At 45.0% G+C, this 18,817-nt stretch overlaps 1 protein-coding gene across 1 annotated transcript; it reads right to left on the bottom strand.

The window, feature by feature from the left end:
* Positions 1 to 913: 913 nt before the first annotated feature.
* LOC109905527 (beta-secretase 1) lies at positions 914 to 18,745 on the bottom strand. The gene is made up of 9 exons (XM_020502944.2): positions 17,733 to 18,745; positions 13,097 to 13,185; positions 12,602 to 12,818; positions 12,143 to 12,280; positions 10,247 to 10,381; positions 9,800 to 9,901; positions 9,392 to 9,541; positions 8,716 to 8,887; positions 914 to 3,675 (listed from the first exon to the last, which is right to left on the bottom strand). The coding sequence occupies exons 1-9, from the start codon at positions 18,045 to 18,047 to the stop codon at positions 3,431 to 3,433; spliced, it is 1,563 nt and encodes a 520-aa protein (XP_020358533.1). The 5' UTR covers positions 18,048 to 18,745; the 3' UTR covers positions 914 to 3,430.
* Positions 18,746 to 18,817: the final 72 nt, after the last annotated feature.

The following is an 18,817-nucleotide window of genomic DNA, read 5'->3' as shown; positions in this document are numbered from 1 at the left end:
TCACTGACAGTCCCAACCACCATAAAGGGGTTACAACGTTTTTTGTGGTTTGCCAACTTCTACCGCTGTTTCATCAGGAACTTCAGCTCCATCGCCGCCCCTCTCACCTCAAGGGTGGTCCCCTTCCATCTACTCAAGGGACGTTTCATATCCGCCCCATTGCGCAAACACCCAGATCCCACTATCTCCTTAGTGGTGGAGGTGGACGCTTCAGAGGTGAGCGTGGGGGCAGTTCTCTCGACGACAGGGTAATCCACATAAATTGTATCCATGTGCATATTACTCTAAGAAACTGTCCCCTGCAGAGAGGAATTAGGATGTTGGTGATCGAGAGCTCCTGGCGGTGAAGTTGGCATTAGAGGAGTGGAGACACTGGCTGGAGGGCGCCAAGGAACCATTCGTCATCCTCACCAGCCTATAATCCCATCCTCCCGAGTCGTATCCCCTGTGGTCTGGGACGTAGATATGGACATTTGCCAGGCTCTGGAGAGGGAGCCCTCACCCACTAACTGTCCTCCCGAGCTCATCTATGTTCCCACAGGGATAAGGGATCGGCTGCTGACCTGGGCACACACAGCTGTCCTTGGACATCCAGGTATTTCCCAGTGTGTGTTCTGGGTTTTCAGCTGGCTCTGGCTCCATGGACCCCAGGTCAGACCGACACTCCTACGGTTGATGAGTGGTTCAGGTTCGCAGTATGTGGAGCGACGCTCACGTGAGACTCCAGTGCGTCAAAAGGATAGGCAGACCGCCACTGCAGTGAGAGTCCTGTGTACCACCCTGGGGATCGTGTCTGGCTTTCTACCAGGAACCTCCCACGCCACCTGCCCTGCAAGAAGCTGAAAGTGACATTATAGGTCCAGATGTCTGTATCCCACTCATTAAGGAAGGGGAATTCATGTCATGACACAGATTAAATTATATTTGTTACTTTATTTATTGGTAGTCAAGTGCTGTGTCAGGTGCGTCTATTTATTTACAGCAGGTCTATGAAAGAAGAATCTGTCTGTAATTGCGAAATTGTGTTTAATTTACATAAAATCATCACACAATGATTTATATTCAAGCACACCATGGGGATAGTGCAGTTGACTGGGGCACATGAACGTGTGTTACTGTCCAGGGCTGTGCCGGTGAGTTTTCAGTATGTGAGCTGTTAAAGGGTTGGCTGAGATCAAGCTGTTTGGAGGTTTTGAAGACCTCTGTATGTGTGGGAGAATGATTGTGTGTGTCTGTACATCTCTTTCTGTGTGAATTAGTACATTCCATCACAAGCAGTGAGGTACCAACTTATAAAAGTGTCATATCTGATATTAACTGTATTAAATACATAACCTAAGCTTTTTTAATGTACACCAAGTAACATGGCTTCACCATAAATTTCACTGCATCTGATATTTGAGTGCTAATTTTACACTCTTGAAAAGTTCACCCAATTAGCACTTATGATTAGCGTTGCTTAGCTGGTACTGTTGATGTAAAATCAAATATATTCAATCAGATCCATCCTTAAATTCTAGATCACCTCGTGTATATGTGATCAATAAACACACAGTACCCGCCAAGTTTGGACACACCTGATTTAAGGGTTTTTCAGAATTTTTACTATTTTCTACGTTGTACAATAGTGAGGACATCAAAACTATGAAATAACACATGGAATCATGTAGTAACAAAAAAGTGTTAAATCAAAATATATTGTATATTTGACTCTTAAAGTAGCCACCCTTTGCCTTGACAGCTTTGCACACGCTTGGAATGCTCAGGTAGTCACCTGGAATTAGTTTGTGGAATTTATTTCCTTAATGCGTTTGAGCCAATCAGTTGTGTTGTAACAATGTAGGGGTGGTATACAGAAGATAGCCCTATTTGGTAAAAGACCAAGTCCATATAATGACAAGAACAGCTCAAATAAGCAAAGAGAAATGACAGTCCATCATTACTTTAAGACATGATGGTCAGTCAATCCGGAAAATGTCAAGAACTTTTAAAGTTTCTTCAAGTGCAGTCGCAAAAACCATCAAGCGCTATGATGAAACTGGCTCTCATGAGGACCGCCACAGGAAAGGAAGACCCAGAGTTACTTCTGCTGCAAAGGATAAGTTCATTAGAGTTACCAGCCTCAGAAATTGCAGCCCAAATAAATGCTTCAGAGTTCAAGTAACAGACACATCCCATTGTCAACTGTTCAGACGAGACTGAGTGAATCAGGCCTTCATGATCTAATTGCTGCAAAGAAACCACTACTAAAGGACATCAATAAGAAGAAGAGACTTGCTTGGGTCAAAAAACACGAGCAATGGACAGTAGACCGGTGGAAATCTGTCCTTTGGTCTGATGAGTGCAAATTTGAGATTTTTGGTTCCAGCAGGCGTGTCTTTGTGAGACAGAGTAGGTGAACGGATGATCTCTTTATATGTGGTTCACACCGTGAAACATGGAGGTGCTTTGCTGGTGACACTGTCTCGAGATTTAATTAGAATTCAAGTCACACTTAACCAGCATGGCTACCACAACATTTTGCAGTGATATGCCATCCCATCTGGTTTGCGCTTAGTTGGACTATCATTCGTTTTTCAACAGGACAATGACCCAACACACCTCCAGTCTGTGTAAGGGCTATTTGACCAAGAAGGAGAGCGATGGAGTGCTGCATCAGATGAGCTGGCCTCCACAATCACCTGACCTCATCCCAATTGAGATGGTTTGGGATGAGTTGGACTGCAGAGTAAAGGAAAAGTAGCCAACAAGTGCTCCGCAAATGTGGGAACTCCTTCAAGACTGTTGGAAAATCGTTCCAGGTGAAACTGGTTAAGAGAATGCCAAGAGTGTGCAAAGTTTTCATGAAGGCAAAGGTTGGCTACCTTGAAGAATTTAAAATATAAAATATATTTTGATTTGTTTAACACTTTTTTGGTTACTACATGATTCAATGTGTTATTTCATTGTTTTGATGTCTTCACTATTATTCTACAATGTAGAAAATAGTACAAAATAAGAAAAACCCTTGAATGTGTAGGTGTGTCCAAACTTTTGACTGGTGCTGTTCATACATACATACATACATACATACATACATACATACATACATATGCACACACCTCATACAATCACGAACACTCACACACATCTATAAATACTGTATATTTATATCATGCCCTTCTATCAATAAAGTTGTCCACTGAGTCCAGGAAGCCATTTAACCCAGCTTGCTGGTATATCCACCTTTGATGAATCCAAAGTAAGTGGCCATGGGCTTGTTTGGTCATTGTGCTACCCTCCCAAGCCACAACTAACACCATCCTACATGTTAATCTGTTTCTGCATTACTCAATGAGGCTGATGCGTCCTCAATAACCATTAGAAAAGCCTCCATCTCCATTCCTGGTAGGCTTGCCTCTCCTGTGTACTGTATTTCCATGCCTTTCTATCATTTGAGGAGTGAGATATTATCAGCGAAGTCCCCAGCTCCAGATGGGCGGAGACAGCGGGAGAAGCGCCACTGGCACAGCATGAGGCACAGTGGCAGCATGAAGAGGGCACAGATGCCTGCCATGATGTAGGCAATGGTCATCAGGGTGGACTCGTCCGTCTGCGGGATGTTGTAGCCGCAGTCCTCCAGATCCACGCCGTGGAAAGGCCCCTCGACGGAGGCCGTACGGAACTCATCGTGCACTGTGGCATAGAAATACACATGGATCAGGAACATACATACAGGCACGCACACACATAAATCCATCTTTAATCTGTCTCCTCCACTTCATCTACACTGATCGAAGAGGATTTAAAAAGTGACATCAATAAGGGATCATAGCTTTCATCTGGATTCACCTGGTCAGTCTATGTCATAGAAAGAGCAGGTGTTCATAATGTTTTGTTCACTCAGTGTATATACACTGAACAAAAATATAAACGCAACATGTAAAGTGTTGGACCCATGTTTCATGCTCTGAAATAAAAGATCCCAGGAATTTTCCATACGCACAAAAAGTTTATTTCTCTCCAATTTTGTGCACAAATTTGTTTACACCCCTGTTAGTGAGAATTTTCCTTTCCAAGATAGTCCATCCACCTGACAGGTGCACGTGTGCTGGGGACAATAAAAGGCCACTCTAAAATGTGCAGTTTTGTCACAAAACACAATGACATAGATGTCTCAAGTTTTAAGGGAGCATGTAATTGGCATGCTGACTGCAGGAATGTCCACCAGAGATGTTGCTAGATCATTTAATGTTAATTTCTCTACCATAAGCCGCCTCCAATGTCATTTTAGAGAATTTGGCAGTACGTTCAACTGGCCTCACAACCAGCGGTGGAAAAGTACCCAATTTTCATACTTAATAAGTAAAAGTAAATATACCTTAAAAGAAAATAACTCAAGTAAAAATGAAAGTCACCCAGTAAAATAATACTTGAGTAGCAGCCTAAAAGTATTTGGTTTTACATGTACTTAAGTCTCAAAAGTAAAAGTATAAATAATTTAAAATGTCTTATATTCAGCAAACCTGATGACACAATTTATTATTCTTTTTTTAAATTTACAGATAGCCAGGGGCACAGTTCAACACTCAGACGTTATTTACAAACAAAGCATTTATGTTTAGTGAGTCTGCCAGATCAGAGGCAGAAGGGATAACCAGGGATGTTCTCTTGATAAGTGCGTGAATTAGACCATATTCCTGTCGTGCTAAACATTCCAAATGTAACGAGTACTTTTTGGTGTCTTTAGGAATATAGTAGAGTAAAGGTAAAAGTTGTAAAAAATATAAATAGTAAAGTAAAGTACAGATACCCCCAAAAAACAACTTAAGTAGTACTTAAAAGTATATTTACTTAAGTACTTTACACCACTGCTCACAACCACAGACCATGTGTAACTAGGACAGCCCAGGACCTCCACCTCCGGCTTCTTCAGCTGCGGGATCGTCAAAGACCAGCCACCTGGACAGCTGATCAAACTGAGTAGTATCTCTGTCTGTAATAAAGCCCTTTTGTGGAGAAAAACTTTTGCACTCCACACTGCCCTTTCCTATCTGGAACACCTATGTGAGAATGCTATTTGTTGACGACAGCTCAGCTTTCAACACCCTAGTACCCTTAAGCTCTTCACTAAGCTTAGGATCCTGGGACTAAACACCTTCCTCTGCAACTGGATCCTGGACTTCCTGACAAGCCACCCCCATGTGGTAAGGGTATGTAGCAACACATCTGCCACGCTGATCCTCAACACAGGAGCTCCCCAGGGGTGCGTGCTCAGTCCCCTCCTGTACTCCCTGTTCACCCACGACTGCATGGCCAGGCACAACTCCAACACCATCATTAAGTTTGCAGACGACACAACAGTGGTAGGTAGGCCTGATCACCGACAACAACGAGACAGCCTATAGGGAGGAGGTCAGCTACCTAACCGGGTGGTGCCAGAATAACAACCTATCCCTCAACGTAACCAAGACTAAGGAGATGATTGTGGACTACAGGAAAATAACGGGGCTGTAGTGGAGCAGGTTGAGAGCTTCAATTTCCTTGGTGTCCACATCAACAACAAACTAGAATGGTCCAAACACACCAAGACAGTCGTGAAGAGTGCACGACAAAGCCTATTCCCCCTCAGGAAACTAAAAAGATGTGGCATGGGTCCTGAGATCCTAAAAAGGTTCTACAGCTGCAACATCAAGAGCATCCTGACCGGTTGCATCACTGCCTGGTACGGCAATTTCTCGGCCTCTGACCGCAAGGCACTACAGAGGGAAGTGCGTACGGCCCAGTACATCATTGGGGCTAAGCTGCCTGCCATCCAGGACCTCTACACCAGGCGGTGTCAGAGGAAGGCCCTAAAAATGGTCAAAGACCCCAGCCACCCCAGTCATAGACTGTTCTCTCTACTACCGCATGGCAAGCGGTACTGGAGTGCCAAGTCTAGGACAAAAAGGCTTCTCAACAGTTTTTACCCCCAAGCCATAAGACTCCTTAACAGGTAATCAAATGGCTACCCAGACTATTTGCATTGTGTGCCCCCCCAAACCCCTCTTTTTACGCTGCTGCTACTCTCTGTTCATCATTTATGCATAGTCACTTTAACCATATCTACATGTACAAACTACCTCAATTAGCCTGACTACCCGATGTCTGTATGACTAACCGGTGTCTGTCTTTTTACTGTTCGTTTTATTTCTTTACTCACCTATTGTTCACCTAATACCTTTTTTGCACTATTGGTTAAAGCCTGTAAGTAAGCATTTCACTGTAAGGTCTACACCTGTTGTATTCGGCGCAAGTGACAAATAAACTTTGATTTGATGGTTTGTCATAGGGCATAGCGTTATGTCTTATAAGCATCCGGGTTAGAGTCGAACTCCTTGAAAGCGGCAGCTCTACCCTTAAGCTCAGTGCGGATGTTGCCATTAATCCATGACTTCTGATTGGGGTATATGTACGTATGTTCACTGTGTTGCGATGTCATCGATGCACTTATTGATGAAGCCGTTGACTGATGTGGTATACTCCTCAATGCCATCGGATATTTCCCGTAACATATTCCAGTCTGCTAGCAAAACAGTCCAATAGCTTAGCATCTGCGTCATGTGACCACTTCCATATTAAGCAAGTCAGTGCTACTTCCTGCTTTAGTTTTTGCTTGTAAGCAGGAATCAGGAGGATAGAATTATGGTCAGATTTGCCACATGGAGAGCGAGGGAGAGATTTGTATGCGTCTCTGTGTGTGGAGTAAAGGTGGTCTAGAGTTTTTTTCCTCTGGTTGCACAAGTAACATGCTGGTAGAAATGAGGTAAAATGGATTTAAGTTTCCCTACATTAAAATCCCTGGCATCTAGGAGCTGTAACTCAGTAAAATCATTGAAATTGTTGCATTTATATTTTTCTTCAGTGTCTATATATTTATTATATATAAACTCAGCAAAAAAAGAAGCGTCCCTTTTTCAGGACCCTGTCTTTAAAGATCATTTGTAAAAATCCAAATAACTTCACATATCTTCATTGTAAAGGGTTTGAACATTGAGCATGTTTCCCATGCTAAACAATTAATGAACATGCACCTGTGGAACGGGCGTTAAGACACTCACAGCTTACAGACGGTAGGCAATTAAGGTCACAGTAATAAAAACTTAGGACACTAAAGAGGCCTTTCTACTGACTCTGAAAAACACCAAAAGAAAGATACCCGGGGTCCCTGCTCATCTGCATGAGGACTGCAGATGTGGCCAGGACAATAAATTGCCATGTCTGTACTGTGAGACGCATAAGACAGCACTACAGGGAGACAGGGCGGACAGCTGATCGTCCTCGCAGTGGCAGACCACGTGTAACAACACCAGCACAGGATCAGCAGATCCAAAAATCACACCTGCGGGACAGGTACAGGATGGCAACAACAACTGCCCGAGTTACACCAGGAACGCACAATCCCTCCATCAGTGCTCAGACTGTCCGCAATAGGCTGAGGGAGGCTGGACTGAGGGCTTGTAGGCCTGTTGTAAGGCAGGTCCTCACCAGACATCACTGGCAACAACGTCGCCTATGGGCACAAACCCACCGTTGCTGGACCAGACAGGACTGTAAAAAGTGCTCTTCACTGACGTGAGTCGCGGTTTTGTCTCACCAGGGGTGATGGTCAGATTCATGTTTGTCATTGAAGGAATGAGCATGGTGGGATTCGCGCTTATCGTCGAAGGAATGAGCGTTACACCGAGGCCCGTACTCTGGAGCGGGATCGATTTGGAGGTGGAGGGTCCGTCATGGTCTGGGGCGGTGTGTCACAGCATCATCAGACTGAGCTTGTTGTCATTGCAGGCAATCTCAAAGCTGTGCGTTACAGGGAAGACATCCTCCTCCCTCATGTGGTACCCTTCCTGCAGGCTCATCCTGACATGACCCTCCAGCATAACAATGCCACCAGCCATACTGCTCGTTCTGTGTGTGATTTCCTGCAAGACAGGAATGTCAGTGTTCTGCGGACAAGTACATTAGAGTGTCTAGTTTGAGAAACAGACGCCTCACAAGTCCACAACTGGCAGCTTCATTAAATAGTACCCACAAAACACCAGTCTCAACATCAACAGTGAAGAGGCGACTCCAGGATGCTGGACTTCTAGGCAGAGTTCCTCTGTCCAGTGTCTGTGTTCTTTTGCACATCTTAATATTTTATTTTTATTGGCCAGTCTGAGAGATGGCTTTTTCTTTGCAACTCTGCCTAGAAGGCCAACATCTCGGAGTCATCTCTTCACTGTTGATGTTGAGACTGGTGTTTTGTGGGTACTATTTAATCAAGCTGCCGGTTGTGGACTTGTGAGGCGTCTGTTTCTCAAACTAGACACTCTAATGTACTTGTCCTCTTCCTCAGTTGTGAACCGGGGTCTCACACTCCTCTTTCTATTCTGGTTAGAGCCAGTTTGCGCTGTTATGTGAAGGGAGTAGCACACAGTGTTGTACAAGAGCTTCCGTTTCTTGATTGTTGCTGATAATGGGCCTCTGTACGCCTATGTGGATATTCCATAAAGAATCTGTCAGTTCCACCTACAATAGTCATTTACAACATTAACAATGTCTACACTGTATTTCTGTTTAATTTGATGTTATTTTAATGGACAAAAACAAGTGACCCCAAACATTTGAACGGTAGTGTGTGTGTGTATATATATATATACATATATACCATCTCCCTCTCTCCCTCCTTCTCATACTCCCTCCATCCCCCCTCACCATGGCAGGTACTGACAGCAAATCCGATGCGTTTCCTCTGGCGGTCGAACACCACATAGAAGCCCTCCATGATGACGGCGCCCATGACGGTGCCCGTGCTGGACTGGGACACAGCAAACTTATAGCAGTCCTCCTGGGCCGAGGCCACGTCCTCCACGGGCCGCAGGTACTGCTGCAGGGGGCACAAAGAAACAGCGGACAGTCAGTAGAGAACAACAACAATGTATGTTAAGTATAAACCAGGAGAAATACAGCAATAGGCTAATAAGCTCACTGCACTGTTTTGTGCTTGTCTATGCAGTCTGGGTTTGGTGTAAGCATGAATTAACCAGTCCACGCATGAGTGAGGAATTTACTCACTTCTTTCACATTTTTATACCATCATATTATCAATGTCAACTGTTGCTAGTCGAAGGTTCAAAGCCAGAGCTGACTGCCTCTACTGTCCCAATACAAGCTGCTCTCCACTTCTATCTCATTTCCATTGAAACAGGGATTCCACTAATCACCACTATCTCCAAGGTCCAGTCTCTCATAGGAATAACATACATCAAATACTCTCTGACGTTCTCAACACATCTAAATGGAATGAACAGTGAAAGGAGTTTAAGAGAGGATCATCACTAGCTCATTGAATTGATGAATTAAAGGTAAGTACACAGACAGACACTGTTACCTGTGGGAGAATGGAGATGCGGAAGGACTGGTTGCGGTTCTCACTCATTAGGTAGAGCGAGATGACAGGGAAGATGTGCCATGGGGTGGTGCCAGCCTGCCAGCACACCAGCTGCTCTCCCAACCAGAACCCAGAGGGAAACTGCTCTGTCTGATAGAGAGACATGGGGTTTGTGTATGTTTGTGCATGTGTGTGTGTGGGAGAGAGGGATAGAAAGAATATTTAGCAACTGCAGAAACTAGAAACTAGAGAAAGTTGATAGCCATGAAAGTATTACAGACATTAGACCTGAGAAAGGGGATATCACATGACACTAGCTGAAACTGGCAGCTAGAAAGATGAGAAAGAACAAAACAACAGAGAGGGGGAGTGTGAGAGAGAGGAGAAAAAGTATGAGGAGGAACTCACAGACGAGGCAGCCTCGATGGCCTTCACAGCTGCCTGGAACACTTTACGAGGGAGCCGGAGGTTAGTGGTACCACTGTCCACAATGCTCTTATCATAGTTGTACTGATAGAACCACAAGCCAAGAGAGGAAACAAATTGTCATTCTTTATTCACTTTCACTTACCGCACCAGTATTAGTGATAACATGTAAACAGATAGATATTCAGGGTTAACTAAAGAGAATACAGGAGCAAACTAAAGAGAAAAAGAGAAGGGACCACTCATACTTCAAATGTACGCACACATGACTATACGTCGTTTTGGATAAAAGCATCTGCCTAATGGCATATATTATATTATTATATTAAAGAGAAAAATGTAATGAAATAGAGAGGAAAATGTTGATTGAAGGATCATCAGAAAAACAAAATGTTATCAGCAAAAAATGTTATCAGTTAGCTCCAGTACCTCCTTGCAGTCCATGTTGAGATCCTGACCATTGACCTCAATGCGCACAATGATGACCTCATAATACCACTCCCGGCGGATCGGGGTGTACCACAGGTCCCCAACATAGAGAGAAGAATCCACTCCACCAATGATCTGAGGAAACGGAAATCAGACAGTATCATAGAATGGGTCCAAACTCTCAACACACTTTCTATCTCATATTTCCTTTGCAATACAGATTATAACTAAACAATACCGACATACAGTACCTACCTGGCACATACCATCTCTATATAAACTCAGCAAAAAAAAGAAACGTCCTCTCACTGTCAACTGCGTTTATTTTCAGAAAACTTAACGTGTAAATATTTGTATGAACATAACAAGATTCAACAACTGAGACATAAACTGAACAAGTTCCACAGACATGTGACTAACAGAAATGGAATAATGTGTCCCTGAACAAAGGGGGGGTCAAAATCAAAAGTAACCGTCAGTATCTAGTGTGGCCACCAGCTGCATTAAGTACTGCAGTGCTTCTCCTCCTCATGGACTGCACCAGATTTGACCGTTCTTGCTGTGAGATGTTACCCCACTCTTCCACCAAGGCACTTGCAAGTTCCCGGGCATTTCTGGGGGGAATGGCACTATCCCTCACCCTCCGATCCAACAGGTCCCAGACGTGCTCAATGGGATTGAGATCCAGGCTCTTCGCTGGCCATGGCTGAACACTGACATTCATGTCTTGCAGGAAATCACACACAGAACGAGCAGTATGGCTGGTGGCATTGTTATGCTGGAGGGTCAGGTCAGGATGAGCCTGCAGGAAGGGTACCACATGAGGAAGAAGGATGTCTTCCTTGTAACGCACAGCTTTGAGATTGCCTGCAATGACAACAAGCTCAGTCCGATGATGCTGTGACACACCGCCCCAGACCATGACGGACCCTCCATCTCCAAATCGATCCCGCTCCAGAGTACAGGCCTCGTGTAACGCTCATTCCTTCAATGACAAACATGAATCTGACCATCACCCCTGGTGAGACAAAACTGCGACTCGTCAGTGAAGAGCACTTTTTACAGTTCTGTCTGGTCCAGCAACGGTGGGTTTGTGTCCATAGGTGACGTTGTTGCCGGTGATGTCTGGTGAGGACCTGCCTTACAACAGGCCTGCAAGCCCTCAGTCCAGCCTCTCTCAGCCTATTGCAGACAGTCTGAGCACTGATGGAGGGATTGTGCGTTCCTGGTGTAACTCGGGCAGTTGTTGTTGCCATCCTGTACCTGTCCCACAGGTGTGATGTTTGGATGTACCAATCCTGTGCAGGTGATGTTACACGTGGTCTGCCACTGCGAGGACGATCAGCTGTCCGTCCTGTCTCCCTGTAGCGCTGTCTTAGGCGTCTCACAGTATGGACATTGCAATTTATTGCCCTGGCCACATCTGCAGTCCTCATGCCTCCTTGCAGCATGCCTAAGGCACGTTCATACAGATGAGCAGGGACCCTGGGCATCTTTATTTTGGTGTTTTTCAGAGTCAGTAGAAAGGCCTCTTTAGTGTCCTAAGTTTTCATAACTGTGACCATAGTTGCCTACCGTCTGTAAGCTGTTAGTGTCTTAACGACCGTTCCACAGGTGCACGTTCATTAATTATTTATGGTTCATTGAACAAGCATGGGAAACAGTGTTTAAACCCTTTACAATGAAGATCTGTGAAGTTATTTGGATTTTTATGAATTATCTTTGAAAGAGGGTCATGAAAAAGGGACGTTTATTTTTTTTGCTGAGTTTATAACTCTCTTGGTTACACTAACACAATACACCGCTTCTGTGCATTTCCCTAAAACAGAAAATGTGTCTGTGTCTTTTCCTATCTACTGTATGTCTATTTCTCTTTCTCTATCTCTCTCATCTCACCATGCTGCCACCCACGGTAGCACTGCCCAGGCTGTAGTTCTGGGTGAACCCTGTACCACACATCTGCAGGGAGAACAGGTTAGGCACGGGGGTCTGCCGCACCAGCGAGTCAAAGAAAGGCTCCAGCATCTCATCAGGCTAAACAGAGAGGGGGGGCGGGGGTTAAAGGATTTAAAAATGGGAAAAGGATAACTACATTAAAGTGAGGGGGAAAACATCTAAAACAATCCTGTGGTCATTTTAGCCATCTTGTTGACAACAAGCCTAAACTGATATTGTATCTCCACAAATCCATCACTGTGCATTCTTCACATTACTGAATAGTGCTGTCTCTCTACCCTCACCAGTGACCCTCTAGCTGATCATTCTCCCTTTCCATCTCCCTTTTCCCCCCTCTCACCCATGTGTTTTCTACCCAGACCATTTCCCATTCCCTCCTTCTCTCTCCCCTCCTCTCACCCGGGCGATCTCGGCGTAGGCCAGGCCCAGAATGCCCTCCCAGTTGGATCCGTTGATGAAGAAGCGGTCCGACTGGGTAATGGCAGCGATGTTGGCACGGAGCGAGGCGTTGGGGCCGTGTGGCACAGACACCAGGTCAGTGCCCAGCTCACCCTCCCAGCGGCCCTGGGTGTAGGGTACATAGACACTGCGCCCAAGGTCACGGTAGGAGTTAGACCTATGAACAGCAGCGGAGAAACGGGCTTACTGTATAAGCCCACCAAGGGATGTATGTGCAGAGTCATCTAAAAGGGAGAGATCCCACTGAGATTCACTCGTCAATGGGATTCATATTTATTATTATATTTAAAGGGATAGTTTACTCAAAAAAAATGTTTTAGTATTTTGCCCATCCGGCCACTGTTGATAGGGTCCCAAAGCATTGCGCATGTCAGCAGTAAAGTTTTCAAGAAAGAGCACTTTCAGTGTATTGTAATAAGATCCCATGGTACTCACAGTGAGCGATGGTAGTATCTGCAGAGGAAGGGGTGAGCAGCTGCCCCGACTGCAAAGTTACTGCTGCCTGTGTCCACCAGAATATTCAACTGATTCCCAAACACACAAACACAACATAGTTGTCATTACATATTCACTGGGCATTTTTCCAATGCTATAGGCCTATATTATGTGGTAGCTATCTGTGGTGTATGTAGGTGTGTGTGTGTGTGTGCATTATCGAGTCTTCCAGTGTTAAAGGACAGAATACATTGAAATACACTGATGATAAGGACATTATCCCGGTTACCTTGGAGACAACCATGCCTATTCATAAAATGATTCCCTGCAGCTGCTGCTAAAAGCACTTCTTCATTTCAGCCATTTGGAGTCACTTTCTCTCTCCCTCACCTCCTGGCATTGTGGTACTGGCAGTTGAAGCTCATTTGCAACTGGCAGTTGCTATGTATTGGTTTCTTTTGCTCCAAATGTCCTTCTCTTTTCCTTTCCCTCTGCATCCAACCCCTAGGCTGTTCTCGGGTTGCCCTCTCTCTCTCTCTCTCTCTCTCTCTCTCTCTCCCATCTTCCCTCTCCTTTCAGTGTGAGTATCACATTTTGTGCAGTCAGTCAATCAGACTGGCAGCCATGTTGTCTCTCTGGTGACCAGCAGGACCCTGATCAATAATAGATCTGCTCCAGAAATATCCAGGGATGCATCCTCAACTGGCACCCTATTCCCTACATAGTGCACTACTTTTGACCAGAGCCCAAGTAATGCACTATGTAGGGAATAGGGTGCCATTTGGGACAAGGCCCAGGAAAGTTCTTCTTCTCAGTGGCAGAGCCAAGATCCTGAAGGACTGTGTGCATGGAAGAACCCCCTGCCTGCCTTAGTCCCTCACCCGGTCCCACACACACTCTCCACACAAATGCCACATGCACACACACACACTCCCACTAACAGAAACATGTCACTTGAGATACACTCATCACATGCACCCTGCTGTTCCACAACATATCCATGTCGTCTTCTAACCCTCTATCACAGAAGTGTTAATTGGGTATGGCAGTCGCCCTACCCTACAACACAAACAATTTAAAATAGGCTACTAAAATCATTTAAATCCCGATTAGAAGGCAAATGCATTTTTCCGGAACTGGCTGGCTGACTTTAGGACCATGCAGACACCTGGGAGCAGGAGGGAAGGCTGTTTGTATGGATGGCTGTCTGGCTTTATGGAGAGAGCATCACGCAGCTGCAGGGAACAGCGCCACTTTTTCTCAAAACAGTGCAGAGGTACAGATGGATGTAGTAGATTGCTTTGGCTAGGTAGCTGCTGTTTGACTTGACATGAAACTAAACTAGAGTTTTAATCCCGGTGCTGAGCTAGTGAGTAGCAGCTAATTCTTGTATGACATGTTTGTAGCACAGGAGGCTGGTGGCACCTTAATTGGGGAGAACGGGCTCGTGGTAATGGATTCAGCGGAATTGGTGGAATGGCATCGAATACATCCAACACGTTTCCATGTGTTTGATGCCATTCCATTTGCTCCATTCCAGCCATTAAAATGAGCCGTCCTCCCCTCAGCAGCCTCCACTGGTTTCTAGAATGTTCAGTCCCCTATTGACTGAGGTGAATGAAGCTACAGCAACAAACTGATCATGTCTGGAGTCATGTAAGCTTGTTTTTGCTGTGCTCCAAATGCATTTTAGAATTTTTACATTTTGTAGAAATACAGCAAATGAGCTTCAGTTTTCTAAACATTGCTTAGAGGAGTATGTCCCTTTACCATCCATTCCCTGGGTTTACAGCAGCTGAAATTATGTTCTACTATGTACACATATCACATAAAAACACTAAGCCATGCAAATACAGATACATTACAATGAATTGTGGGGGAAACCCAAATCAAATGTAAATTAAAGAGGGTTACTAGGGAGATTGTGCATAACAGTCTGTGTGGATCCATTTGCATGTTATATGATATTGAAATAAATAAAGAATCACCTTAGCATTATGAGGTAGTACTGTAAAGAGTGATTTAACTTTAACCTGCATAAACTCTCCCTCAGTCAGCCTCTTGGCCCGCTCTCTTCCCTTTCTCTCTCTGATTGTAGTGTAGCGGGTGTATTTTGGTGAGGAATACGCTGACGGCTCACAATTGATTTGTCCTGCCCGCATCCTGCTTCCCTTCAGACACACCACCCGAGACGCCTGGCCCGCGGCTGCATCCTGACACACACACACACACACACACACTTCACTCTTGCTACGACCCTTCTAAACTTCCTCTAGCTGGCAGAAGCCTAGAATCCCTGTTGCAAACCTCATCTATTATTTTAGGGACTGTATGCATGAAGCATGTCAGAGGAGTGCTGATTTAGGATCAGTTGAGCCTTTTAGATCATTAATAAGATTACAGGGGGGACCTGATCCTAGATCAGCACTTCTACTCTGTGATGATTGATACATACAGCCCCTGGTTTACATCTTGAAGTTGATTTAACAGTCACACATTTAAGTCTTTTAAACTCAGCAAAAAAATAAACATCCTCTCACCATCAACTGTATTTCTTTTCAGCAAACTTAACATGTGTAAATATTTGTATGAACATTCAACAACTGAGACATAAACTGAACAAGTTCCACAGACATGTGACTAACAGAAATTGAATAATGTGTCCCTTAACAAAGGGGGGGTCAAATTCAAAAGTAATAGTCCGTATCTGGTGTGGTCACCAGCTGCATTAAATACTGCAGTGCATCTTCTCCTCATGGACTGCACCAGATTTGCCCGTTCTTATTGTGATATGTTACTCCGCTCTTCCACCAAGGCACCTGCAAGTTCCCAGACATTTCTGGGGGGAATGGCACTATCCCTCACCCTCCGATCCAACAGGTCCTAGACGTGCTCAATGGGATTGAGATCTGGGCTCTTCGCTGGCCATGGCTGACACTGACATTCCTGTCTTGCAGGAAATCATGCGCAGAACGAGCAGTATGGCTGGTGACATTGTTATGCTGGAGGGTCATGTCAGGATGAGCCTGCAGGAAGGGTACCACATGAGGGAGGAGGATGTCTTCCCTGTAATGCACAGCTTTGAGTTTGCCTGCAATGACAATAAGCTCAGTCCGATGATGCTGTAACACACCGCTCCAGACCATGACGGACCCTCCGCCTCCAAATCGATCCCGTTCCAGAGTACAGGCCTCGGTGTAACGCTCATTCCTTCAACGATAAACGCGAATACAACCATCACCCCTGGTGAGACAAAACCGCGACTCACGTTAGTGAAGAGCACTTTTTACAGTCCTGTCTGGTCCAGCGACGGTGGGTTTGTGAGGACCTACCTTACAACAGGCCTAAAAGCCCTGAGTCCAGGCTCTCTCAGCCTGTTGCGGACAGTCTGAGCACTGATGGAGGGATTGTGCGTTCCTGGTGTAACTAGTTTTTGCAGTTGTTGTTGCCATCCTGTACCTGTCCTGCAGGTGTGATGTTCGGATGTATCGATCCCTGTGCAGGTGTTGTTACACGTGGTCTGCCACTTCGAGGACGATCAGCTGTCCACCCCGTAGCTCTGTCTTAGGTATCTCACAGTTCGGACATTGCAATTTATTGCCCTGGCTACAATTGCAGTCCTCATGCAGATGAGCAGGGACCCTGGGCATCTTTCTTTTGGTGTGTTTCAGAGTCAGTAGAAAGGCCTCTTTAGTATCCCAAGTTTTCATAACTGTAACCTTAATTGCCTACCGTCTATAAGCTGTTAGTGTCTTGACAACCGTTCCACAGGGGCATGTTCATGAATTGTTTATGGTTCATTGAACAAGCATGGGAAACAGTGTTTAAACCCTTTATAAAGAAGTTATTTGGATTTTTACGAATTATCTTTGAAAGACAGGGTCCTGAAAAGGGGATGTTTCTTTTTTTTCTGAGTTTAGTAGTCTATACAGTAGGCCTTTGTGGCACTTTGTTTGGTTTGTATTACTGTAACAAAGCAGTATGGTAATGGTATCCCTTTGAGTGTATTTTAGTGTGTTGCAGAAATAGTTATTAACACTGGATTCATCTCTATTGTTGTATTTGTATCAATGTCTCTAAATGTTAGTGAGTTGATGGAAGCCAGTGATGGTTTATCCTCCTAGTGGCATAATGAGAGTGTCCTAGGCAGGGCATAACATTGGCTCTGTCACACAGTAATCCCTGTGGTGTGCCAGTCTGTACCCTGCAGCTGCTTAGCTGCATCACACTGGGAATTATCCCCCCCCCCCCTCTCACTCTCTGCAGAATTAAAGGCTTCATTCTCTCCTTCTTTCTCTCTCCTTCTCTCACATGCAAACACAGGCACAGACACACACATTTATTATTGTCTTCTCCTTCTTCACCCTCTGTCATTTTAAAGGCCAGGTTACCAAGGTTTACGAAGGCCAGTGTTTCTTAATTCTGGTCCTGGGGACCCAAACAGGTGTACATGTTTTTTCCCTACTACTCATCACCTGATTCCACTAATCAAACGTTTGATAGGGTAGGTTTGACGTGCTACAATGCAGAGGATATAGGGCACATGTGCGCAAAACGTCATACAGGGTCAACGGAATGGGCGTCTCAATAAGAGAGAGAGAGAGAGACAGAGAGAGAGTGAGAGTCAGTCAGTCACCTTCTGTGGCGGTGAACCCACTGCCATCTCCACGTAGTAACCCTGTCCAGATTTCCCACGGAGGTTGTCGATCATGTCCACGAAATTGATGCCCCTGACCCCTCTGCGCCTTCGCGCAGCCCTCGAGGAGCGTTGCGGGGCCACGTGCGGGGGTTGGGTTTCGGAGAGAGGGCCCTGCCGCAGTGGGAAGTGGAGAGTCAGTGGACCAGAGGTGTTTGGTTCAACTTCAGCCTCGTTGGTGCCGAAGCTGACACCCACAAACAGAGCGACAATCGTACATAAAAATACCATCCAGCGAGGACAAAGTGCATCCATTTTGAAATGTTATTTTAAGCTTTAATATTTTAGGACACTTAATTTGCGCGCTCGACCGTCTCCTTTCGGTTTGGCATCATTAGAAATGCTGCAGAGTTGTTGTTTATAGCACCCAGATCAAACGCTGATGCTGCAAAACAATTGATAGTTGCAGCCATAATGCAATAATGTTGACATCTTTATTAAAATACAGCGGAGTTCCCTTGATTTGAAGATCTGTCCGTGTACAGATGCTGTCGTATCGAGCGCGTTGCTGCCGCGACCATATACCTTGTCCACACCTTATAAGAAAAATAACAATAATTTACAAAATCTTTGATAATATCCATGTGCCAATAGTCTGTAGTTGTCGACAAAACAATCCAATTCAGTATAATAAAATCAACAACTGCGCAAACAGGCCGATAATAAAAGAAAACAGAGAAAACAGACGCCTGAATTAGAGATTGTCCAAAAAGGGCTGTAGTCCCAATATCAACAATCTAGAGGCCCGTCCCGTCACCCGTCCGATCATCGTTCTGTCACACGACCAAAAATCCCAGTCAAATAGACCAACATAATCCGCATAACTCCTCTGTGCATTCTCTCCGCTACCTTCCCGCATTCACCCGCTTCCTCCATCAATCCTGCATCATCTTGTAATTGAGCGGAGCATCTCCTTGCAAGCGCAACCTCAGTTGGGAAATAGGAGCGCACAGGGCATTGTGGGTATAGTAGTTTTTCTATGTAATCATTGGCATAACAGAACAAATAGCCTTTAATAAAAATAG

The sequence above is a fragment of the Oncorhynchus kisutch genome, linkage group LG15, assembly GCF_002021735.2.
Source record: "Oncorhynchus kisutch isolate 150728-3 linkage group LG15, Okis_V2, whole genome shotgun sequence".
Taxonomy (NCBI): Eukaryota; Metazoa; Chordata; class Actinopteri; order Salmoniformes; family Salmonidae; genus Oncorhynchus; species Oncorhynchus kisutch.
The sequence above is the reverse complement of the archived record's forward strand: the minus strand, read 5'-3'. Positions and strand labels throughout refer to the sequence as shown.